The following is a 27,588-nucleotide window of genomic DNA, read 5'->3' on the forward strand; positions in this document are numbered from 1 at the left end:
GTAATGGTATTACAACTGAGAAACTTAACTATTGGAATAATGTCTAGGATGTCACAGCTATTAAGTGGTATGGTTGATAACAAAACTCAGGCTGTATAGCAAAATGGAAAAGCCAAGAGGTGGTGTAGTAACATAATATAATGTCTGTCGTGTGTGTGTTTAGGTAGGTAATCCCAACTTTTTTACCATATACTTTCCTAGGAACCATACAATAAATTAGAACTTCATTTCCTATGATAAAGTCATATCTAGAGGTGCATCCCCAATTAAGGACTTAGCATTAAGTAAATAAAATATGGTCAGCATTGTATCTAAAGATGTATCTATAGTAATTGAAATTCTGTAATTATTTAAAATAGTGAAATCATGCTTTACGTTTATTAAGTGGACATATATGCACTGTATGCATTGAGTATTCACAGAGTAAAAGAAGCATATTATAGCACCTTTTCATAAATTCAATACAAAATTAAATTGCTTAAATTATTAAATATTTAATTTTTTCCATCTTAAAAATTGTAAAGACTTTTGGAAGATGATTTTAATGATCTAAAGTACATCATTAGAGTAGATCATTATAAAAGCTACCCAAATAGTTTTCCTCATTTTTTCCCTTTTGTAAGCAGACATGGATAATTTTATCATATAAACACAAATCCTCCTAGAAGTACTATGAAAACTGTTTGATGTGTTTGTAATGATGATTGTGGTTTTCACCTACTTCAGAGAATTCAGAAAATAGGTTATTACATAATAATCTGTAAAGTAGTAACAGATAATTCTTTTAAAATTTTGGAAAATATAGACAATTAAATGGCAGTAGTCACCCATATCACCCAGAAACCACCTGAGATATTTTAGTTTATTTTTTGCCAGTTTTGCAAATAAACTTTAAAGGTAAATCTTAAACCAGCATTTTTTCCTTCTCCAAAGCGCTTCAGTTTTGTTGTTGTTGTTTGTTTGTTTTTCCAGACAAATAAGCATAGCTGATTATTGTTAGATCAAATATAGCCTTCCAGGAAGCAATGATGCTATGAAGATTCTCCATTAGATACTATGTTTATGGTTATTAGACTAATCCATACTTCATTGAATAGCAGTAAAAGCAGTTACTAGGAAAAATAACTACTAAATGAAAAAGCTTCAAAAATTCATAGAATTGATAGGACAGGCTGGATGTACAATTATGATCTAAACCAGTAATGTGGTAGAAGGTAGCAAACAAAGGGATGAAAGCAATGAGAATAGCAGAGAAGGGTACTAGAATCACAAGGTAAGCAATAAGGAAGCTAGGTTGGTAATCCAGACTCTTGTCCAGCTCTCCATTTTGTGAGCTAGGGAATTAATTAGGCCTTCAGCAGACAATCATGTAACCAGGTTGTATAGCCAGTTAGTATAAAAGCCAGGGATAGAGGAATCCAAGGCCCCAGACTTCTAGTTTAATCTTCTGTCTTATATACTCAAAGCAGCAAAAAGTGGGCCTGACTTTATAGAAAATAAATTATATAGATGTTAATATTATATGAAATTTGTATTACCCATATTCTGTTTAACAGAGTTGATTTCTATGGTGAGGAAGTGAAAACACTATTAACTTTCAGATTCAAACACCTAAATTCAAATTCTGACCACTACCTTTTTGGTATCATTGCTCTTTCTTTGTGACTTCATCATTTTAAGATATATTGCATGTTAGAATCATTGATAATTATAATTGAAATAATATAATATAGTATATATTAAATATTTTGGAAATACAACTCCACAGTAAGGGGGAAAAAGAGATTATTATAAGGCCTAAAAACTTCACCATTAACACATAAGCTGCTAAGTAAAGCAGTGCTGATCATGAAAAACAATAAAGTGAATTATGAGCATGTGGACATATCACTGGGTCAAGAGAGATAATAAAACCAAGACCAATATATCCCTTTAGGCCATGTGAAGGAAATTTTGGAGTAAAGAAAAGTTTTTTCAATATAATCTGTATTTAATCCAAAGAACTCATTACTTAGTTTGCATAATGAAGGAAAGATCTGTTTTAATTTTTAAAAAAGACATTAGACTGGATTCATTGCATATATGACACCCTTACAGATTGGCATTGTACCCATCCTCACCCCTCCCCCACTCTCACCCCATGCTGTTCTTTGCTCATGGCAGACATGGATAAGAACAACTTATTTTACACAGAGCCTAGAATGGCTTCAGAATCCTTAATGGAGCATTTGTTTGGCAGTCACTATAAATCAATAGGATTTTGCAGCCTCACATTAGATACTTTCTTATTATTTTCCTTTTTAAAGTAGATTAACATAAAGCTTAGTCATCAATCAATCTTCATATAAGAGAAGATAACTCCTACTAGCTGAACAAAAACTTTTTTTCTCCATGGCATAATTTTATCTAATTTGATGACTTGTATATAATTTGTTGATACAGAATGCAAGATATTGCTTTGGATGTATAGCAGTTTATTCTAGAATGGCATTTCGAATGATTTTTTTTAGAAATCTTTTTTGAAAAAAATGATGAGTTGCTTAAGAATTTATTTTTAAATGTAGTCTGTGTAATTTTATGTTGAATAATTTCATGAAAGTCCTATATAATGAATATTTAAAACTATTCTGTCATCTCATTTTTTTGAATGTTGTGATATTTGTTTCAACCATTCATGCAATAAAACATATGTAAGGACATATTTTCTGAAGATAGAAGAGCAATGAAGTTCATAATAGTTCTTCCAGTTGTAATAAGGAGTGGTACCCCCACCCAAGCAAAAGGAGACTATTTCTTATGAAAAGATGTAGATAGCCATGTTTCTCAGAGAGAGGGTGGTATTGATGACAGTAAAGGCCTTTTTCTAGGTGGAGATACCCAAGGGTTTTAAATACTTTTTCATCATTAAGTAGCCTCTTTTTAAGAGTTTTGGTTTTTTTTTTTTTTTGTTGTTGTTGTTTTTGTTTTTTTGCTTGTTTTTAATAGTTGGTTTTACTTAAATGGTCCCATGTTTCTGGATAAGAAGGCAGTGTTGATACTACATTTTCTGGTTTTTTATAGTTAGTTCTGATGCCTAAAATACAGGATTACATGTAACAAGCTGTATACATGTGTGCATATGTATATGTGAGGCAACATGCACATGTGTTGAGTATGATCAGATCATTCTAATGTGGGTTGGCTATGCCATGAACTCTGTTTTCATGACTTTGTAGATAGGAAAATCAGTCATGCTCCTTGTGCAAATTTAGGAAAGTGTAGCAAAGTAGAAGTTTTAAATCACTCATCCTATTATCCAGAAATAATGGCTGTTAATATTCTTTATATTCCCTTAGTTTTCTCTGTCATGCTGTGAATAGTTTTATGTTTTATACTAGTATTATGGAATAGTTATTTTCTCAGTGTATTAAATACTTTTTAAAAACAGTTTCATGAGCCTTATTATCTTAAGAAAATGTGTACAAGGTGTTTAGCTTAGCTTCTGGCACAGTACTAAGCATTCAACAAGTGCAAGTTCCTTTAGAGTTGGAAAGGCCTTACAGGTTATTCCGAGTCCCATCTAAGTCTACATGAATAAGTGGTATTCTGGCTCTGCAAACATACTTATTGGGATGGGGAGCTGATTTCTCTGTAATCTAGTCTGTTTCTTTCATTTCTAATTATGATAATTTGTTTTCAGTATGGCCCCTAGTATGCCTTGACAAGTACCAGGATAAGTCTACACACCTGCACCAGAGTGGCAGCCTTTCAACTTTGTGTGAAGGTAGCTTTCCTGTGTTCATTCTTTGCCTCCGGATTTTTCCCCTGCTCTCCTAACCTTTATTTATTGCATGAACATAATTAAAAAAAAACCAAAAAACAAAAAAACAGTAAGGTCATAACTCACAGACTCCTTTTTACCATAGCACAAGTTTTTTTTTTCTTTTATATATTTTAATTCTTATTTTAAAGAACTTTAATCAGCTACAAGTTTAATATTCTATTTTATCTCAATCTGATAGGTTATGAGGTTCTATTTAATACCCTTCTTTCATTGTAGAATACATCTTTCTTAAATATTTAACTAGCTTTTGCTTTGAGAAGTTCTAAGTTTTTAGTGTCTACAGCTATTAGTTGGTTTTATTTTAAAGAATTAAAAAGTAAAACATAATAAAATTCAAAAAAAATGTTTTTCCCCAGTGCTAGTGTTCAAACTCAAGCCTCCCCAAGTTAGGCAAGCACTCTACCCACAGCCCCCAAATTCAATTTTTAATAGCAATCCCAATTTTATCATTGTCCTCTTTAGTAGCAAATGAACCAGATATAGACTTTTCTTTCACGAAAAGTGAAAAACAAAAAAAGGATATAATTTTTCTGCACTTTACATTGGAGTAATTCATCACAGCAAACTAGTTACTGAATTTGTATGTTGAAAGTTTAAAAATTTTTCAACTTAAGCATATACACATGACCAGTCATTCAAAGTTGAAGTTTCCATGTTAACTGGTTCATTTAGTTGAAGGTCAGGATGCTTTGGTCTACAGGTTCAGGTTGATTGCCTGCTGACTCCTCATCAGCTCCAGTTTCTAAAACAGGCTCATTAACAGATTGTTAAGAATAAGTTAAACATTGTACACTAAAGAAAAAAACTAAAATATTTTTAAAACACTGAGACTATGTAATAATCTTTTACAAGTGGGGGGTCTTTAGTACCTGTCCAGAAATTGATACATTATTTTTTCCTAAACCTCTTGGGGTGATTGTTGATCATTGAAAGATCATCATTTATTTGAACACACACGTGTTATTTAGGTGGTGCTGCTCTGACAGTTTCACAGATGAACACATTCCATCCCACCAAAAGGTTGACTTGATGTCTTTCACTCATATTTATACAAAAACATTTTGTAAATTTTTACAGCTACATAATATTCTATCTAGTTGGTCTGCCATAATCTTTTCCTGTTTTTTTTTGAACATATTAAGCCCATTCACATGTTCTTTTTCATTGTTAGGATTTTAGGAGAAAACGCTTTTACATCATAACGTTCTTTTTTATTTTGAATTATTTTTATCAAATCAATTGCTGTGAATGGAATCTGTAAAGAGAGGACATTTTTGACAGCTGATGATATTGACAATGGACATTCCAAGCTCACTCTCTTCTGAAATCTGTCTACCCCTTGGCCATCAGAATTCATTCGTTCATGCAGTCAGAGTTAGAAAGTGAAACAAGATACTGAAATTTAAACCCAGAGGCTGAAATTTAAGCCCCATCAGTCTTTTGATGTGGGGTGGGGGGTGAGTACCCGGAATTGAACTCCAGAGTGCTTGACCACTGAGCCACATCCCCAGTCCTCTATTGTATTTTACTTAGAGATAGGGTCTCACTGAGTTGCTTAGCACCCAGCTTTTGCATCAGTCTCCCAAGCCACTGGCATTATAGGCCTGTGCCATAGCACCCAGCTTGTCAGTCTTATTACTTTGTTGGTTTCTCATTATATATTCAGAGGAAGATGTCAAAACTAGTATTTCAAAATATATTTAAAAATTATATATGAAAGTCAATTATTTCTTGATTTAAATTGACCATAGGGTATTTCCAGAAGTAAATTAATTTATAATGCTAAATATAAACATAAAAGGAACAACTATTCAGCAATTGGATTTAAAAAATTAGTTCCTGAAGCCTTTGGATATTAGTACTGTCATTCCCACCCTCCTGCCCCAAACCTTTAGTCAGCTTAGGAAATTTTGTCCTCAGTCCATTGATTCCACTATTGCATAAAATGCTTCCACTTTTTGGACTTTTTATTTTTTTAGTGATAAACTTTGTCCTTTTAGATTTGCTCTTGTTTTGAAAACAAGCAAAAATCATTCAAAACTAAGTCTGAAACAATATGATAATAAAAAATGCATTTTACTCTACGGTTAAGAAAAAGCCAAATGTGATTTATTGTTTGTAGAAGCTCAACTCACAATAGCTAAACTATGAAACCAGCCTTGGTACCCTTCAACAGATGAATGGATAAAGAAAATATGGTATATAAATACAGTCGAATATTACTCAGCCTTAAAGCAGAATGAAATTATGACATTTGCTGTTAAATGAATGTAGTTGGAGAATATCATGCTAAGTGAAATAAGCCAAACCCAAAAAACCAAAGGCTGAATGTTTTCTCTGATATGCGGATGCTAATTCACAATAAGGGCATGGGGATAGGGAAGAATAGAGTTACTTTATATTAGGTAGAGGGAGTGAAGGGAGGGGAAGGAGTGTGGGGGTAGGAAGAACAGTAGAGTTAAACACATTACCTCATGTGCATATGTGACTCATGACTCATGTGATCCTGCAATATGTATAATCAGAAAAATGAGAAATTATACTCCATTTATGTCTGATCTATCAAAATGTATAAATGCAGTCTACTGTCATGTACAACTAATTAGAACAAATTTTAGAAATTTTGTAAAAAGGAATGATTTCTGTACGAATACAACATGGAAAGGAGGTGATGGAGAACTGAAGAGAAAAATAGTTCTAAACTGAGTTTGGAAATACTTCCAAGTGTAGAGTGTAACTCTTTCCCATCCCCGGTGGCAGCAGTTGTGTATATCTGATCCAGAGGGATTACTTTGAAGAACCACATTCATCCATGTGAAAAGTTCTATTTTTGTTACAGACTCATGATTTTTGGGAAACAAAATGATATGCACTAATGTAATTATTGAGTTTAGATACCATTAAGACATTTTTACTTAACCTTATGATGTTTTTTAGATAGTTGTATTTTCATATGGTTTGAAATAACCTTTTTCACTTAGTTTAAGATGCAAAATTACTGTATTGCCCTAGATTTCCCCAAGAAATGCCTTATGGTTCAACAAGTTAAAGGGCTTACTCTCTTGAGCCTCAACCAAGGTGATTTTGCTTCTTAGGAGATACTTTTGCCAATGTGTGCAGACATTTTTATTTTTTTTAATTGCCGTGACTTTGGGAAATGGGGATAAAGTGACACTTGTATCTACTTCCTTGAGATGAGGCTTGATAGTATGCATCCTATAAGGCACGAACACCCCCCATCAGTGAATCACCCAATCTAGAATATTAGTCATGCTGAGATTGAGAAACACTTTCTTGGATTCAGAAATAGAGCGATATTAAATTTTTCACTTAAGCACAATGTGTAACCTTAGTTAAGCCTTAGTTTCTTCATGAAAATAAAGGTAATACCTGCCTTGTATAATTATAGTTAACACAGTTTTGGTCACATGGTAAGCAATCAATAAACATTATTTTTCTTGTTATCACCACCAATAATAATATCACACATGTCAAAAATTGTCATGTAGTTATTATCATCTTAAAATTTGGGGATTTCTTTGCTAATTTCCCTCAGTTGTTGTACTGCAGCAAGTAAGACCACTTAGAAGATTTTGTCTTCTATTTCCTAATTACACATTTTTCATTCTACCTTATTCACACTTAAATCATCAAAATGATTTTAAGTACTGTGAAGAATTTTGTTCAGTAATTGCAGACACTTAGAGGAATGAGAACTGCTGGTAAGCATGTGGACTACAGCATCTTTTGGGGTTACCTCTTCAGTAGTTGCTGGGGCTTGTTAGAGATCTTGTCTGTGAATATGGTAATCCTGTTTTTTCCCTACCTTTCTAATGGCCCCCTGCTGATTTTATTGCCGCACTTTAGGGAGGATGATGAGCTGGTTCAGTCCCTGTACCATGCCTTTCGTTAAGTATCTTTAATATGCTACCACACGTACCCACTCTGAAGACTGGCTAATGGTGGAGGGAAAAAGTAGAAGGAGGCAAAAACACAGAAGGAATGGAAGGCATTGCGATTCTGCCCTTGAGGAGTTTGCAGCCCACTTGAAGAGATTTACATGTGTATGTTTAACACCCAGGATTTGCAGGCCCAAATGAATCACAGACCTCATATGTAAGGTGGAAAGTAATTGTGAAGGTTAGGAAAAGGGCAAGGCAAAGAGAGCCATTTTCTGTGACTAAAGCCAATTATTCCTCACAGATAAATCTAAGACTAACAATGGTTTATGGACTTAGAATTACATCAAATGTTCGTACTTATTTTCTTAGATCTTTATAGTAGTTGTAAAAAGCAAATCAACACTTATGTAAAGCGCCTCCCAAGTTCATGTGGGTAATGGATGTAATGTCAATTAAATTATACACTTGAAAATGCTGAGGTTGTGCAGCTATTTGGAGGAATGTTAATGTGAAAATACTCTGTCCGCAGTGCTGTCCTAACAGTGGAAACAAATGTATTGGGAGCTTCAGGCTTGGGAATCACCAGGTAATTGCATCAGGATGAAAATATTCTGTAGACATAAGATTCCTTTCATTTTAAATCCTGTCTGTGTTCTTCAAGACACATTTCATTCACCTAAAAAACATGTTTCCCTGACTATGACATCACATCTTTTTCACAAGGTAGCCAAGTACCTAGCACATAATTTTCTTTCTCATTTTCCTTTTCTGATCCAAAGAAATGTATTTTTGATGTGAGGCAGAAAATAAACAAACCAACAGAAAATTGACAATAAAAGAAGAAAAAATACATTAAAAATGTTTTTCTTTACAATCTGTTTGATAAGGTTGTGTTTTCATAAACCATTTCTACCAATTTTGTATGTATATATATATATTTTTTTTTAATTTATAAACATATTAATGGTTTATTCCATGGCATTGTAATTGATATGTCACTGGTTAAAGATTCAAGAGACATTTTATAAGCCATGTTCTCTTTGCCCAACATGTACTTCCTTTTTTTTTTTAACATGTATTTCTTGATGCAAAGTTTTTCCCCAAAGTCTTTCTGTAATTTCTTTAAATCTAGAATGTGAAGCCTTTGAGGCATAACAGCTGAATTTAGAATAATACCTAGTGGAAGGTTAAAAGAATCTGCAAATAATACCTTTTAGTAGAATGATGTTATCCGTTGTGGTCAGAATTCAGACCAACTCATGAAAGAGAGTAGATTAAATCAATTATTATCACCTAAAAGAATTAACGCCGTGGAAGATAAATAAAACGAAAAGATACATATTCTATCAAGTTCAAAGTTCTTATATAGCTATTTGAGAAGATATTCATACATCTTAAGATTCAGAAAAATACAAAATCTAATGATGTTATAACTACTAAGTAAGGGTTATATATTGCTTTGAGTCAGTAGGAAAATTAGGTAAATATACAGAGTTCATACAAAGTTATTCAGGTTGTCCTCTCCAAAGTGGGGACACCGTTTTTATCAGAGGGATCTTCAGCCTTTTGGTAAAGGCTTAATTTTTATTATCTATGATTTCTATTAGACCAGCTCTAATCTTCCTTTTTTGCAATGAATCTTTTGAGTTATATCTTTTTTAGGGGGGAGGGGGTAGCTTTCTATAAAAGAACTGAACAATGGAACTTCTTTTTTTTTTTTTTTTTTTTTTATTAGTAAAAACTTTGGGAGCTTTAGGTGTAACTTGGTGGTAGAGCTCTTGATCAGCATGTGCAAGGCCCTGGATTTGAGCCCCAATACCACCAAAAAAATAATAATAAGATTACTTCTTCCTAAAAAACAAAACACTTCTCACTATTATCATTACTCATATTTTTGAGAAATGGTCCTAGATATTGATTTTTCACATAATTGGAAGTTTTGACTTGTTAGAGATATTGGGGTTTTAGTTTAACTTGTTCTTAGGCAAGTTGAATTGGCACAACCTTGGGCAAGTTATTTACTTATAAGAAGTGCAGTTTCAAGAATACCAGTATGATTCCCAAGGAGTTAACACATCTTTTTTAGAGTAAAAACTTTCAGTTTTTATTATAGAAAGTTTCAAACTCTTATAAAAGTAGAAAAAAAATCTTAATGGGCCACTATCTGTAGTTCTCTTCTTGATAATCCCCTTTTTTAAGCCATCTGCTTTCTGTATTATAATACCATTTGTTTTGCTTTCTTGTATTATAATTACTATAATACTAAATGTGTTGATGCTGCTAGATTTATATTTATAGTCTGTAACAGCTATAGTTTATGAGTGTTCAGGGGTTTTTAAAAAAATAATGGTCTGAAGCATTCATCTCCAATGACTAGCACTAGTGATTATGCTAATCTTAGTTAAGAAAGTATGCATAGATCCAGAGCTTTATGCTCTATTTTACTGATGCTTGTTTTTAATATTACACAGCAGAGTTGGTGCATTAATCACTTTCACTTGTCTCTTTGCCTGCTTCTTGTTATGCAGAGCTGTCCTGCTAAGTAATTTGTTATGTAATCCAAAGTAAGTTGATAAATTATTAGGATTTTAAATTTTAATAATATAATTAATAAAACACCATTGTATTCAAGTAAGAATTCATGAGTATTCAAGAGACACTAAATTATAAATAAGAACCTCAATTTAAGAGCACATGAGGTCATGGTTATCTGGGGCACCACTAAGTGACAGTATCACTAGTCACAGGTTGAAGCAAATTGTGTAAGCTGAATAGAACTGCAAAGCACAGGCAGCATAAAACAATCGTTTTCTTCATAGGCAGACAGAATGTATTATTCTTAAACAGGAGAGCTTGCTATCACTTTTGAATAATGAGTTGACTGATAAACATATTGTAAAGAATAGGATGATTTTTAAACTGTTTTTTTCTTCTTCTTCAGGCAACTGTGTGTGTGTGTGTGTGTGTGTAATTTTCATCACTGTGTTCTGTTCTAAAGCTTGTATTCCATGATAGTTGTATGTAGGAAATAGCCTGTTACCACCTAATTATATAAAAACAGTAGGAAGCTTTTTTTTTTTTTTGGTCATTGTTAGTGGATCTACTTCCTGGTTATATGTAAAGTATCCTGTTATATGTAGATTACTGAAATATTTTAGGAATGTTGACTATAGTCCAGTGTACTCTGGTACATTATTCATTCATCCTTCTAGTATATTAAATACCTATGTTTTCAGTTACTGTGACTGGAGTCAGCTGTATGAATTCATTTAAAATATGCTTTTAAAAAAAAACAAAAACCTAAAAGCAAGATTTAATTTAGAAATAAGCGCAAAGGAAGATTTTCATCAAAACTGTTCTATAGCCACACAGGTAAGACATCAGCTTGACACTAAGCATGAAATAAGAAAGTTATAAAATTGGATTTTCTACTTAAGGACCATGATTTAACTGGCAAGTTAAGATACACAAAACTGTGTCTTGCTATATAAAATAATTGATGTCATATACATATGCTCTTATAATTTATTGTCTACATTAAGGTACTTTGGAAAGTACAAGAAGACATTGTTTATAATAATAGTGACACAATAAGCATAAATCAGAATTGTCCCAGGCAAGCAAGGTCAACACTGATTGGATATGCCAGGGATTAGATGGTAATTCTCACTAAGGAATAATGAGTGTAGACTTGATTGGGGACATAAGCTGGAATGGTGACCTTAGAACTAACCATGAGCAATTAGGAAGATACTCTGGTGATTCTTGTTAGGAGGGACTTTTTAATGAATATATGGATTTGGGTGGGGGAATAGTAGTAGTTGGACTGAAGAGTTTGAATTGTGAACTAGGTAATCTTAAGAGTTACCTCATTGTCCTGGTTTCCCATCACCTGTAAAGTGGAGATAGTAATTCCTATCTCCTAGGGTTGTATGATGTTTAACTGCGTACTTTATACAAAGTACTGTGCATAAGTGATCAATAAATGTTAACTGTCTAGAATACATTGACAGAATTTTAAGACTACATTTTTTTGAGAGTGTTTGACAACGTGCAGGGTGGATTAGTCTGAAATATTGACAACATGCAGAATCTGAGAGTTAAAGACTGGATAAGGACATGTGAGAAATAGGGATGAAAGTAAATGATGACTCTAATCTTTTAAGCCTCTGGGACTGGGGAGACCAGGAGAGTTCAGCAGAAATTAATGTCAGGAAAGATACCTGTTATTTAGGACAATAATAAGTTCAATTTTAAATGTATGGATTTTGAGGGGACAGCAAGATATCTATATAGAAATAGTCACCTGGCAACTGGAGAAATTAAAATGGTACTCCATGGAGAATTGGTTTGGGACTATAGTCATGTATTGCTCAACAATGTGAGCATGTCATGCCTGTACACCTGAGTATTCTTAAAAACCTATCACACACCTAGCTATGTGGTGTGTGTGCATGCACGTGTGTGTATCATGGCTTTAGGATATACGTACTGTATGGTAAAACCCATTGCGCCTAGGTCCATGATAAATGAAGTAGCATGAGATTAACTCAAGCACAGAAGAAAGTGATGCAGTTAAGGTGGTAAGCACCAGATTATGAGGGTGCTGCCAGTGTAACACAGCAAATGTTTGTAGTAAACATTTTTTAAAGTAGGAGTACACTCTGAAATAATGATCAGAAGTCTAATATAGTAAACACATAAACCAGTGACACAGTCATTTAAGATCATTATTGAGTTACGTAGTGTACATAATTGTGTGCAAGTGGCAGTGCAGTAGGTTTGTTTATATAAGTGTCACCACAAACACATGAGTAATGCTTTTGCTGTGATCTGATACTATGGTGTTGTGATGGCTCCAACATCACTAGGGATAGGAATTTTTCAGCTTCATTATAATCTTATGGGGCCACCATCATATATGGGCCCATCATTTCCCACATTTTTATTACACAGTGCAGTACTATTCTGTGTAGGTGGCAGTTGAAGCCTTGGGAGTGGGTGACATAGGAGACAGGGCGCAGAATGGTTGACGAGGGAATTTTGGAAAAGCACGTTTGGTTTGGAAGAGAGAAAGAAAAGAACAATTGAGAAAGAGGATCCAAGAATCAAAGCAGAGATTGTCTTCTAAAGTAGGTTTTACCACGTTAGAGCTGCGGGGTGGTAACAGGTAATGATAAAGAAAAATTGGTTCCGTCGCTAAATCTGCAGTTGTATTAAAGGCTAAAAACCGCGTTCACTCTTCTGGATTTTTAGTACATTAGACATGTGTGGCAACTCCAGAAGTGGAATAAATGAAGTCATGTTTCACAGATTTATCTGCCTGCTGGACTCTTTTCTCCCTGGAATACCTTATAGGGATTAACGATCCAGAAAACATGTTTTGGGAACTGTATTAACCCAATGAAGAAAGGAGTTAGATATGTAGACCATTGTAGAGAGACAAGGGAAGATGAGAAACAAGAAGAAGCTTTTCTGTGTTTGTATTAGATGATCGTAAGTGACCTTTAAAAATATAGTTCAGTAGTGTGGCTCCAGTTGGCTCTGGTTTACAGGGAATCAAAGAAAGTTAGTGATAAGGAACTAAAAAGACAGTGGGTTCACATCATTCCACTTCTGTTAATTTAAGTATAAAGTGCAACTGATAGGAATGACTTTTTCATTACTGAACATCTATATGTACCATGTGTATTGTTTTATTATACATAATAAAATTGTTATATTTATAAATAACATGCCCTTTTGTTTAATGCTAATCCCATGATAGTTATGCTAGAAGGGACTTCAACAGTCATCTAGAGCAATCCCTCTGAGGCTCACTAGTTGTCCTTTTCAAAGGTAAAGGCACACATTAAAATTATTTTCTTTCCTGGCCATAGACACAGTGTCAAGTTTAAAACATTATTTTTTCTTCCACATTTTCTTAAAAGTATATGGGAAAGATAAGCTAATTTCAATTGTGTGGTTTTGTGGTATCTATCTTATGTGAATCTTGATTTAATAGTAAAGATCATTTTGGGGTATATTCTACTCTTTCATAAAACAGATTAAAAATATTGAATTCACAGTTTTGCTGTGAAAGGGAAAAAGTCACTCTGACATCCTCTAACAATAGGTCTAATCAGATTATTTTAATTACAGCTATTTCAACATTAAAAAAAAAACAACTCTAATACTGTATGCATCATAGAACTGATGACTTACTTTCCATTACAACTAATTTTTTTCCACATCAATATATCATACACAACAAATTTTGAAAATCTGTAAACAAACTTGAATTTCAGTGACCTATTTGTGCCCCACTGTCTCCTAAGGTGGTGGAATGCTAACCCAGAGTGCTGCGGAATTAGTGGCTGTGTTTGGATCATTTTTGTTACAGCATCTAGCCAAGTGCCTTCGTACTCATCCATGTGTTCAGTTTTACAAGTGTCAGCTGAAAGTAGAACAGTCTTGAACAATCTGGACCTCCTTGCCCCTTGAAAATTTTGGCATGTGAAAGATTCTGAGAGGTTTTTGCAGTTTAAACTGCAAAATTTTTTAAATTATTTTAATTTTTTAAATTATTTTAATTTTTGAATTTTTAAATTATTTTAATTTTTAAATTTTAAAATGCATATAAAATTTGCTGTTAACCATTTAATAATTATAGTTCATTGGTATTAAATATATTAATAATGTTTTGCAACCATATCACCATCCATCTCCAGAACTCCTTTCATCTTGCAAAACTGAAACTTTATACTCATTAAGCAATCACTGCCCATTATCCCCTCCCCCTAGCCTCTGGCACCTAGTTATTTGAAATTTTAAACACATTTCCAAACTTATTTCACAGTAAATAAGAACTCTTTTTCTCTTTGTAACTATTTCTCAGAAGTTTCATGGTTCAAAAGAACACAGGATTAGTTTTCAGTTTGTATGTAGCAGATTAAGAAGTATTTCATCTGAAACGTTATTTGAATCCTAAGAGAAAATCAAGTCCTTCTAGAATGGCTATTTGGAAAAGACTGGAATCAGATGTTTAGAAAGATCTCAGGGGAGCATTGAGAGGGTGTTGTTGAGGGTATGCCAGAAAAGACCTAACCTAGCAAAGAGAAAACGAGGATTTTTTAAATTGTTTTTGGCTACTAACTGGCCTCTCAGACTCTCTTCTCTAGTCCATTCCCTAGCTGTGAACTGGAGGAATTCTGAGCTCCTTTCAATTTTAAAAGTTTTTTTGTTGTTGTTGTTGAATGATTGAGGAGTATTGTGAAAGACATAGAATTTAAAGCAGTACCGAGAATTTGATAATAGCATAAAATAAGTAGGAGGAAGAGAATCTGGGAATTGACACAACAAAAGGAATATTGTTGAAGGTTCAAATCATGGTGCAAAACTGAGACAGATTTAAGTACAAACATCTGAAAGACTCATCCTGTGTCATATCTGGATTTACTGGTATAATTAGGTGATTAGCAAAATACAGAAAGTATGATGTAGTAGGTTGTTGAAATATGACACATGCTACAACTATTCAAAGTAAATAATATATGTAAGGAAAACTTCTGGTAGCTTGTTAGTAGTCAACATTAGTTTTCTTCCCCATGGTTTCAGGCTGTCTGTACCAAACAACTTCCACCATCATGTTCCCCCTACTGAAAAGTGGGCAGAGTAAAGACAATTGTCATCTCCCTGAAATACATGAAAACCTATTATGAATACAGGAAAAATCTCCCCTCCCCTAGGTCTCCTCTATTGTATTTCCTTTGCCAGCTCCATTTCTCCTGTCTTTGGTTTAATATCATCAGTGTTTAGTTCACAGAACAATTGTACTGGATGAACAGTAGCTCTTACTTTAATGAGCCATGAAACCTAAAAATCCTTCGGAACATCCCCTGCAGTGGTTGCTTTGGCTTTATTCAAATTTGTTACTTAGTTGACAGTGTATATAGGAAATTAGACTATCATTAGCATATTGAAATCAGGTTAAAGCAGCTAGTTTGTATCCTGTCTGCAGGCCTTAAATGGATATAGTCAGGTTTTAAAGTGATGTAGATCTTTAGTTTGATTTCAGAGACACAGATTTTATAAGAAGTTTTAAAGGATCTGGAACTGTAAAAATTTAATAATTTTAGAAATAATTTGCAAGAATTGCTATGAATATATATTATCCATCTTTTCATGGAATTATAATTTTATCAGTTTCCAAAACTTATTTTTAAAGTAAATGTGCATAATAAAAGACTAAGAAAGTACATTATAAAGTACTATATAAAGTGCTATATAACAGTATTATGTAATTTACTAAACTGATGGTGGTTATTGTGATGATAGATAATTTATAACAGCTAATTAGGTACTTACTGTGTGGTAGACACTAAATGCTTCATAAACTTTGAGCTGCATACTTGGATTCTAAAATGAACTTAACAAAATCCAAAAGTTTTCTGTTTCTTCTCTGATAAGGAAAACAAAAATCAATCTACATAGAAAGCAAGTAGTTTATCACTATAATTCATTCATCTTTATAACCCAACATACTTCTTCATATTGTAATCAAATTGTTTGAAAATATGTCATCAAGTGGCTCATAATTTCAAAAGTATTGAATATTGTTTTGGAATATAGCTCCGAAATTCACATTCCTAGTAAAAGAGAAGATAGAAAAGTTTGCTTAGGAACTTAAGTTAGAGACCTCTCAGGCTTTTCTTTTATCATAATACTTAAAATAGGTAAAGGTTTCTACAGTTTCAAATAAGGTATTCCACTGAATTTCCCAACTACAGCAGTTTAATATATATTAGAATGTACATCATGTTAAGTGCTAAAGGAATGTAGAAAAAGATCCCATACCTTTGATGCATTTAGCAGATCTCAGTGCACTTTGGTCTGTAATTCCATGTCTTAGTCCACTGAATATGAGTGAATTCATAGATAGGAATTCAGAGGTATTTTCTGATAGGTTAAAATTTATTTTCACAGCTCTCTTATCTTATATAAAATTTCTTCACAAATATAGATTAGATTGCAACCCTCTTCAAGGGTAGGGTGGATACCAGTGTTTTCTTGGCTTCTACAATTCTCCTTTAAATTCCTCAACTCTTTTTCTCAAAAAATTAAGTTCATTATTTCATCTAGGATGATTAAATTCAGGGGAATTTACTTATGCCATCCCTTCTCAAGTATATGTAAGGCCTTTAGGGTGTGGGGTGGACTAAGGCACCGAGTGGTGAAGTACATTGAGATTTGGGTGTGTGAATTGGGATGGGGAAGGTGGAGCACAGAGGATTCCAGGCAGAAGAAACATTGTGCTCTGTAAGACCTCACGGCAGGAAGCACTTGGTAGTTTTAAGGAAGCAAATGAAGACGCCCAAGTTTTTGGAGCATAAGGAGGGCAAGAGTGGTCTAGATGATGTTGGAGGATAAATAGGACTGTGGGTGCCATGGTGAGAATTTGCTGAGTGTCATTGGCAGAGTGGTAATGTAGATAGACACCAGAACCTCTCAGCCGGTTCCCACAACTCTCAAATGGAGCTAGTAAGGCCTGTTTCAGAGATGGCTAGGTGGACTTACTAAATGCCCTACCTGAAATAGAGTAAGCTACTCAGTAAATGCAAGCTGTCATTTTACTTTTTAAGTTCATTCTTCTACATCTTATTCTGAACATCTCAGGCCCTCAGGTACTTCCTTTTCGTTATTTTTAAATTCATTCAACAAGTATTTGTTGAGCACTTACAATTTTATATCCTAGCTACCTCTCTTTCCCATAGTTCTCTTTTTGTCTGAAATAGCTTCAAGGTTATACAATCCTCAAGAGCAGTCGTGTTAAATCTTTATAATCCACACACCAACCACGGTGTGTTTCCGAAAATGTTTGAATAAATGAATGAATAAGAGAAAGTTTATGAAATATATTATCACCATATTAAGACTGCAATTACTTGAATAATTTCTATTTAAAGTCAATCTTACATAGAAAAATGAAATCATTTCTCCATCATTCTTTCTTCTTTTGCAGTGAAATTAATAAAAATTTCAAATATGCCATTTATAAATTGTAGAGTAAGGAAAATATGCTTATTTATTTCCAAATTCATGTATTGTCTTAAAGCAAGTCACTGTCAGGTATTTTTTTCTAGAAAAATATTATAGCTATTTTAATACAATATTTTTTAAAAAAACTATTCATCTTCAAGTGGAAATAAAAATAACTAGAGACAGATACATACTAAACACTATATAAGTTTTTAGGAAGCTAAGGACTTTTTAAAAATTTTTTATTCTGAAATAATTATAAATTTGTTTCCAGTTGGAAGTCATAATACAGAAATCCTATATACTCTTCACCCACTTTTCCCTAATGTGGTTATCTTACATAACCACAGTATCACAACATGAAATTGATATTGATAAAGTCCACAGACTTTATCCAGATTTGCTCAGTTTTACAAGCACACGCGTGTATAGGTATTAGTTCTGTACAGTTGTATCACATGTAGTTCTTATGAGCATTAGCACAGCAGGATTCAGAATAGTGATCCCTCCTGCCAGGCTTTTATGGACAAGCATGTCCTCCTCCTTTCCCCTCCTAACACCTGGCCACCACTAATCTGAGTTTATTTCATAGATGGAAGCATAGAACCAAGTTGAGACCAATCTCTTCATCTTCCATATCAATAACCCAGTCTTTATCATTATTTGAAAACTAGGCTCAACATATAGGTTAATATGTAGTTCAGAATTAATTTTACTTCTCAAAGTGTCTTACTGAAGGATAGTGTTTAAATTAACAATGGCATGTTGGTGACAGTAAAGATCCAGGTCCCAACAAATTAAAGGTTGAGTCGCTTACATATTTGAATTACCCACATGTCCAAAGCACACTAACTAGATATTATTATTATTTACTCCCATCACAACAATTTTGTCACTTCAAAAATGTTGTCATTTAGTGGAATCATACAGTGTGTAACCTTTTTGAATTGGTTTTTTGTCTCAGCCTGATTCCACTTGAATAAGTTAAGTGCTTTTAAAAAGTGATTTGCAAAAAGGGTCTAACACCATTCCCACTTACCATTTAGCAAAAAGATAGTATGAGCAGTACAAAGGGCAAATGTTCTTCTGCTGGTAGTTTTCCAGAAATTCACACATGAAGTAGAGAACCCCAGTACTCATTCTCTCTGACTCCCACGGGAGAAGTGGGCATTCTTTTTTCAATCAACATGTTAGTCTCTTTGTAGAAAACAGTCGTATTTCTTTTTAATGAACATTGTCCATCTCCATACTTCTTTTATTTCCGAAACTGTTCCAGTCAGTTCTGTCTTCTGTTTTCTCTCTTTCCCTTTCCTCGTTTTTATATCCTGACCAACTTAAAAAAATTATTGTACGAATTAAGTTCTCAATTAGATTCCAAATTGATAGAATCTAGCAAGTAGAAATGGCAGTTTGAGAACTTTTTATAAAACTTGAATTACATGCATCGACGAGTTCCTGTTTTATTGACTTTATAGGAAGTGATCATCGCAGTTCTTCCTTACTAATAGTCTTTGTTTAGCCTAAAAGTAATTATAAAATATATAATTCATTTAGATAGTCTAAATGCCATCCCCTCAGGATTTATTACATAATGGGAACTCCATCTCATATCAAGTCATTCAGAGTCCTGATTAACAGTTTTCTTTTTAGACAAGTAAGTACACAAAAATATATCACATTTTAAACTGTAGGGAAGAGTCTTATTTTAAAATGATTGTCGTATGAAGAATCCCAGTAGCCCACCCACCAGCAGAGATTTTTTATTAAAAGTATTTTATTGATTGACTTAGCTTGGCTTCAAAGAAGTAAAAATGTCTTTCATTAGTAGATATTTAGATAATAAGTGCATAGTATTTTAAAGATAATTGACTCACATTTGTAGAAGTTGTCATGCATTGACTGAGAGGAAGTATGATTAACATTATTTATCTTGAATAAGTCTGAGAAGATTCTTGCTGTATTTTGGAAAATAAACTACTGACCATCCTAGGTGTGCAGGTGTTTATCTAGGTGATTGCTTTCAAGATTTCCTCTAACTGGTATTATAGGAATTCAAGTTTTTCTTCTGTTAATGTTACAGTCCTAACATATACATGACTTCATGCAGAGGCAGATTCACTGGTCCAGCCTAGGAGCAACTTTATTTCATAGGTAGAAGCATAGAACCAAGTTGAGACCAATCTCTTCATCTTCTATATCAATAACCCGGTCTTTATCATTATTTGAAAACTAGGCTCAACATATAGGTTAATATGTAGTCCAGAATTAATTTTACTTCTCAAAGTGTCTTACTGGAGGATGGTGTTTAAATTAACTATGGCATGTTGGTGACAGTAAAGATCCAGGTCCCAACAAATTAAAGGTTGAGTCGCTTACACATTTGAATTACCCACATGTTTAAAGCACACTAACTAGATGTTATTATTATTTACTCCCATTCTACTTATTGAACTGTTCATTCAAAACAATGTTCAGTGTACTGACCAGATTTTAATTTTAGCCCCTACCTTTCCAGTCTGTACTTCCTCCTCCTCTTCTTCTCCTCCTCCTCTTCCTCTTCCTCCTTCTCCTTCTTCCTCCTTCTCCTTCTTCCTAATGATTTTTTTTTTTTAATTTTTACAGACTGCATTTTGATTCACTGTACACAAATGGGGTACAACTTTTCGTTTCTGTGGTTGTGTATGATGTAGATTCATACCATCCATGTAATCATACATGTACATAGGGTAATGATGTCTGTCTCATTCCACCATCTTTCATACCCTGCCCCCTCCTCCCTCTCATTTCCCTCTATGTAACCTAAAGTTCCTCCATTCTTCTCTTACCCCCCGGACCTCCCCCAACCCCCATCATGTGTCATTATCCACTTATCAGGGAAAACATTTAGTCTTTGGTTTTTTGGGACTGGCTTATTTCACTTAGCTTGATATTCTCTAATTCCATCCATTTATTTGCAAATGCCATAATTTTATTCTTCTTTATGGCTAAATAATATTCCATTGTTTATATATACCACAGATTCTTTATCCATTCATCTGTTGAAGGGCATCTAGGTTGGTAAAATTAGCATACTATATTAACGCAGCCACATCAATGTTTATAGCAGCTTAGTCTACTTACTTCTTAATACTGAGGAAGCTCAAGCATGAGTCAGTGACCAAACACTGGTTAAAAACATATTATGGGCCTGGCATTGTTCCAGGCACTGCAGCTGTTTGAGGCAGTGGGTTCCTTGACCCAGTAACATAATGTTTGGATTTATTGGTACTGTTTTTAATTTTGAACATAAGTTTCTTCCATTAAAGAGCCTTTAACTCTTTAATAGTCAGTTTTGGATTCTTCTGACTATAAGATTTGATATAAATTCTTAGTCTTAATATTATCATATTCTCTCCGTTCTTCTCCTGAGGGGATGGATGATTAAAATTTCTTCTGAGTAGAAGATTTTAAAATCTTACCTTGCTGTTTGTTCTCATTTTGTAGCTCAGAGCCACATTCAGACTCTACCACGAATTAAAAATTCAGATGTTTTCTGGAGTGAGGCAGCTGTACTAAGTATAGGAAGCCGGCCGCTGTGCATGAGGAAGGATTAGTCGGGTCTGTTTCAAACTGAAAATTCATACCCATTTGTAAGACGAAAAAATTTGTTTTAATTATTTAAAACCTGAATCTAGAGACTAAAAATTTCCAATATTCTGAACATCTACATAATCTGTTTTGGACCATTGATTTTTGAAATATGAAAGTATATTATCAGTTTCTTGGTGATATTGATGTATGTCAGTTTAAAAATAGGAAATACTGAGAACTTAGAAGAGAGTCCTGATGTCTTTATATGGAATGACAGAAAAACAAAAGTAGAAAATTTTGGCATCTAAGTTTAAAAATACAATTTAAATTTAACCTTACTTTATACCTTTCTTAGCCTTACCAATAAACAGGCTATTTGTTTAGCAACCCATGGATATTTTGCTGAATAAACAAAATGTTTTTTCTTCCTAATAATTTGGTTTTAGTTTCTATTTTATCAAATGTTACTTCCCTTCCTAAAAGTAGTCTCACTTTTCTTATTTTATATTTTTCTTAGAGTATTTGGCTGCTCCCACTGCCATAACAAAATACCATAGACTGGATGGCTTAAAAAAATGTTCTGTTGCTCAGTTCTGGAGGCCGAAGTCCAAGATAAGGATGCCAGCTTGGTTGGGTTCTGGTGGAGGTCCCTCTCTGTCCTTACTGGAGCTGGGGGAGTGGAGCGAGGGCAGGAGAGGGGGGCTTGCCCCAGTGAGTGGGCAGGTGCCCTTCCTCCCCTCTCTCCCCCACCCCTCACCACAGTGGTGGGAATTAGAGCCCACCCTGAGGCCCGCTCTTAACCCCTAGTTCCTCCTAAGGACAGTAGCTTTGGTTAATTTTTAATTTTTTTTTTTTTTTTTTTTTTTTTTTTTTTTGCAGTGCTGGGGATTGAACCCAGGGCCTCGTGCTTGCAAGGCAAGCACTCTACAGACTGAGCTATCTCCCCCCAGCCCAGGACAGTCGCTTTGGGAGTTAGATCTTCAACATAGGAGTGAGGCACTAGGAGTGACATTAGTCCTGATTGTGATTAAAATAGCAAATTGGTGACCCTAGAATCTTCATGGTACTGCAGTGGCTACCAATTAATTTATTGTAACTTAAGCATCTTAAAGATTTTCTGGTATTTTTAATAAGAAAAATACATATGTTGGTAACTGAAGAGAACTAGGGTAACCTGGGACTTGGCACAGTTTGAACAGGAACAGTGGCATTCTTTGTTCTTTAGATATAATGACACCAGGCTAGATTGCCTAGTCTCAGGGCTAGTGAAGTCTTCCTACTCTTAACAGAGGCCCAGAGCTATAGAAGAGTGTGCTTGTATTTCCATGACTTATGGGAAATGAATAGATATGGCAATTTTTAAAAATAGCATTAATTATAGCAAAAAAAATAAAAACATCTAAAGAGATGTTTAGAATGCTGTAAGCAAATACATATTGACTTGGAAATGTTAATCCTGTGGATCCCAAACTAATATCTCTGCCCTGGTTAGGTGGTAAGACTGGGTCTAAAACACTTTTATTAGTTTTTCAATAGAAAATATGTATTCTATGGTTAGTAGTGATAACCTTGCAAGAGTGCATTTCTGAACATTGTCAAAGTAGTTAAATTTCAGAAACATAATTAATGTTGGTTGGCCTTATAAGTCATTTTTCCTACGCAAGTCATTTTTTTTGAGCTTTAAAATTTTAAGACTTATATTAAGAGTATCCTTGTCTTCTTTCAGATAAATTTGCGCCTCATCTTGGTGAGTGGAAAAACAAAAGAGTTCCTGTTTTCTCCTAACGATTCTGCTTCTGACATTGCAAAGCATGTGTATGACAATTGGCCGATGGGTAAGTGACGTTTTTCTCTTGAGAATGAACAGTGTTAATTGTTGATGCTCTCTCTTGTTTTACAAACATTGTGTCAGCGTTGTGTATGTGCAAAATGAAAAAGCACAAAAGTAATGCAGAATATAATGCGCAGACTTAAAGGGGAGCACTGTATACTTCCCTCTCTTTGGCCCTTTAGTTTTCTTATTCCAGAATTATAAAGGAGCAGTGTGCAGAGTTCTTCTCTTTTTTTCCTTAGAATTGTTTTAGTGTAAGTTAAAAATACTTTTAAAAAATAACCACAAAATAACTAATACACATATAGCTATTTATAACAAAAACAAAAGAAAAAACTATTAACAGATTATAATACATTCTTTTTATCTACTCTATTCATAGTCTATTTAAAATTAAGTGAGAAACAAAATTAACTTCTAATTTATATCACTTGATGTGTTCCCTGAACAAGGTTAGGAAAGGGTTGCCGGGTGTGGCAGTGCTCACCTGTCACCCCAGTGGCTTGGGAGGCTGAGGCAGGAAGATCTCCAGTTCAAAGCTAGCCTCAGCAAAAAAGAAAATGTGAGGTGCTAAGCAACTCAAACCCTGTCTATAAATTAAATACAAAATACAGCTGGGGATGTAGCTCAGTGGTTGAGGGCCCCTGAGTTCAATTTGCGGTACCCCCCCCGCCCAAAAAAAAAAGGGAAAGTCTGTTTATCCTTTGTATTTTCAAGCCAGCATCTATAACAAGCAACTTTGGAGAGTGTGTCATGTTTCTTCTTTCTCTGCTTGTCTCCCATCTAAGAAAGACTCTGTCTTGCCTCCCTTAAATGAGTCTTTAGTTCATGCTCTTCCTTTGAACCTCCCCAAGTGTCGTCGTGGCCCTTTTTATGGCATGTTCCATAGGAATAAGTCTGTTTCAGCTGATCTCATTTAATTTTATTAGCAAAAAGGGTTTTGAACTTTTAAAGGACAAGGCTTGTTTCAACAAAGACCACAGTGTATACAAAATGAATCAATTAGGTCAGTGTTTCTCAACTTTAAATAACATAAGGAACCTTTTTTAGAGAAAGAAAATTCTTACAGATTCCCCAGTACTAACTTATTTTTATTATGATGGATGTTTTAAAGTATAGAAACATAAAACCCAATTAAAATTCTTTATCATTTATTGTCATAAAAAGCATAGAACTAAAATGTATCTACAAAGAAAATGCAAATATAACTCTAAAACCAATAATATTCAAATTAAGAACATGAATGTGCCAGATGATGTATTTTTGTTAAAGCCAACTCATTGTTTGCACCATGAATACTGTTGAATTTGGCATGCCTGTGTTCCTACATGGTGTATGATGACCCATTTATCTGCAGACTCACCACAAAACCTTTATTCATACTCTGTACCAAATTCATTCAGTCTTCTACAAAGAATGCATCATTTAAGAATTAAGTCACCCTCTCTTCTTTTTTCATTAATCACTTGACAATTAAACAAGTACTGACTGCTTGCCACTAGTATAATCATAAACCTAATGCTTATATGGTACTAAATTCCCAAGGGTGCACATATGGTTATCAAGTGATTATTTGAATCATATAGAGTCTCTTCCAGATTATCATTAAAATGTATATAATTTGAAATTCTTAAAGAGGACTTTTAGACCATATGGATATGTCTTTGTGGGTTTATAGGCCTGAATTTAAGAAACTGATTTAAGCAAAGACTTGTGGAACTATAAGAATTTACTTCTCATTGTAACTAAGGAGCTAGTTCCTAAATTAAGAAGGAGGTGAAATTAAAGGTTCAAGGAATTTGGCAAAAGCTTGGGATTTTAAGAATATTGTATTTTTTTTTTTATAGCCAGTCAGATAGATAACTATCAGTATGAAGAACATTTTTTAAGTACCTAAGAGTGATATTGTATTAGATATGATACAAAAAATTACTTTTATGTTTTTTTTTCTTTTTTTGTGTGGGTGTGGGATGGGGGAATAAAGATGGCTTCTGATATAGATATTGTAGAAAAGGTAGCACAAGACAAAAAATGGCAATCCCACTCAAATTTATTTTATTTGGACAATATTATAACGAGGTAAAAAAATACTTCGACTTTCATAATTATTTGACTTAGATATTAAAATTAGTTTTAATGCCTTAAAATATTCTGATTAAAGGGAAGAATCAAGTGCAGGTCTTTGCCATGAAAATAATATCCTAAATGGACAAACTGTCAGTATTAAAAATTGATTGTATCAATCCAAGTTTTTTACTTGCATGGGAAGTTTGTGGTTCTAGGGATCAGACCCCTGGGCTTCATGCTTCTCGCCAAATCCCCAGCCCTGAAAAAAGTTTTTAATTCCTAGTCTTTCCTCAGTTTGCCACATCTACTCAGCAAATTCAGACACAGTAGAAAAGAAAATATTTTATTTCATATAAAATATTGAAATTAAAATTTCAAGTCCATATTTTATCTTGTCATATTTTAAAATTCAGTAAATATAAATATTTGTTGATGCTCATAACATGGGTATGATACATATTAGATCAATAGAAGAAAATAATTTATGTTCCCTATACTTCTAGGAGAAATTAGTTTTCCTTGGCATACTCTATGCAGTTTTGTGGAAATATTGCTAATAAGTAGAATACACACATAACTGTTAGGGTAGTAATACCTGAATCTGAAATTCCAACTTGTTTTAGGTCTCTCTAAATGTTAGATCCTTGGAGAGGGAAAGGTAAATACCTTATTAACTGGATTAAGTACTTGAAAATGATGGGACTGTATATAATGAACTGTGTGTGGCTTTACGTTTTTGAATCTCAAGAAAGTACTTAAAAGATTTTTAGAATACTAACCTTCCCTCTTCCCCTTTGTGATTTACATAGTTACTGTCATTTGCCTTTATATCTATGGAGCACTTAAATTTTAACCAGAAATATTCAATTAAACAATAATTTTAGAAGTGATGAATTCTAAGTAATTCATATTAACGCAGCTTATTTGGTCTTTCTTCTACAAAAGAAAGGACCTGGAATCAGTGGAGTCAGAGGACAGCAACAGCTTATTACCAGGAGGAAAGAAGGAGGAAAGGAGAAATGGCAGGAGGAGGCAGGGGGACAGGAAGTGACAGGTTCATTTCTCCTCTGCCCATTCCTGCTGTGCCTGAGTCACTTCGAGGCAGTGATTTTTCTCACATTCAAAGTGATCATTTTGAAAACTTTTTAAAAAAGTCAAAAGGGGAAGTTTTTATTTACCTTACCTCCTCTCTGTTTTCAGTGTTAAACTATTTTTGTGTTGACGGTTATCTCCGGACATTAGGAACTTCGGTAGGAAACAAACACATCATATCAGAATTGCTGATAAAGATGAAAAAGGGATTCTCAAATTGTTCTCAAAATCAGAACTCAAATTGTTACATCTGCAACTTAATAAAAATTACTAATACCATGCCTGCCGTTATACCAGTGTCCTTAATCATTATTTTAATGAACTGTTTTATATTTTATTATAACGTGAGTGATATGCTAAAATTAAATATTTTGTCACCCATTTTATAAGTTTTTACCAGTTTGTCTTTTGATTTTCTTTGTGTACTTCTCTAGCTTTCGTATTTGTATTAGTATCTTCTATAGGTATTATTTTGGGGGTTTATTCTGAGTATTTATTGGGGGAAAGGTGAGCTAAAGTTGTGTCATCCATAATTTTTGCCTATTGGCCTCAGAAAGATAATAAAATAATATATGACCATTATCTAATATCTTAAGTCCTTTAAAAAATCCTTTTTAAGCTGGTCATTTCTAGCCTTGAATATATTCTTTGACAGGTAAAGATATTGCAACATTATAATATTATCTGTTAATTACTGGTAATTGAAATTAATTTTCAAATGATATATCTTTTCACAGGGATTAGATTTTTTTCAAGCTCTTTTTTTTAATTGTTAAAACTTCAGGTCTGCAATTTGGCATACTTTAGTTTTCTTTGAGAAGCAAAAACTAGACTCTTGCATATCTTGCTATTTAATGGGAAGAGTTGGAAAGAATAAAGGCTGCAGCAAATGTATGAATAGTAACTATTTCAATTATTTGGAAGCTCCAAGTATCTTTTTTGATATACTCCAGCTGATTTGAATCAGAATTTTTGAGACAATGCAGTAGCACCTCAGGTATGTGTTGAAGTGCACCTAACCAGTTCTTTTTGTTCTTTTCAGACTGGGAAGAAGAGCAGGTCAGCAGTCCAAATATTCTACGACTTATTTATCAAGGACGATTTCTACATGGAAATGTCACCTTAGGAGGTAATAGTCACCTTTGAAATGGGATTTCATGTCTGTCTCATGGTAGCATTATTAATTTATTTTAAATGCTCAAGTCTTGGAATTTACTAAAAACTTTATAAATTGATCTCTGAATTCTGCCTGTTTTCAGTATGCCTATTCTTTTATGTCTTGCATT

The 27,588-nt window shown here is 33.7% G+C and overlaps 1 protein-coding gene across 1 annotated transcript in view; it reads left to right on the forward strand.

Moving 5' to 3' along the window:
- The window catches only part of UBL3 (ubiquitin like 3), a 60,034-nt gene that overhangs the window by 26,781 nt on the left and 5,665 nt on the right, over nt 1-27,588 (forward strand). The window contains exons 2-3 of the mRNA XM_079138592.1: nt 23,039-23,147; nt 27,345-27,431. Of these exons, the coding sequence (XP_078994718.1) occupies nt 23,039-23,147; nt 27,345-27,431 (196 nt within the window). The remainder of the gene's footprint in view (nt 1-23,038; nt 23,148-27,344; nt 27,432-27,588) is intronic.

The sequence above is a fragment of the Sciurus vulgaris genome (assembly GCF_902686455.1).
Source record: "Sciurus vulgaris genome assembly, chromosome: 4".
Taxonomy (NCBI): Eukaryota; Metazoa; Chordata; class Mammalia; order Rodentia; family Sciuridae; genus Sciurus; species Sciurus vulgaris.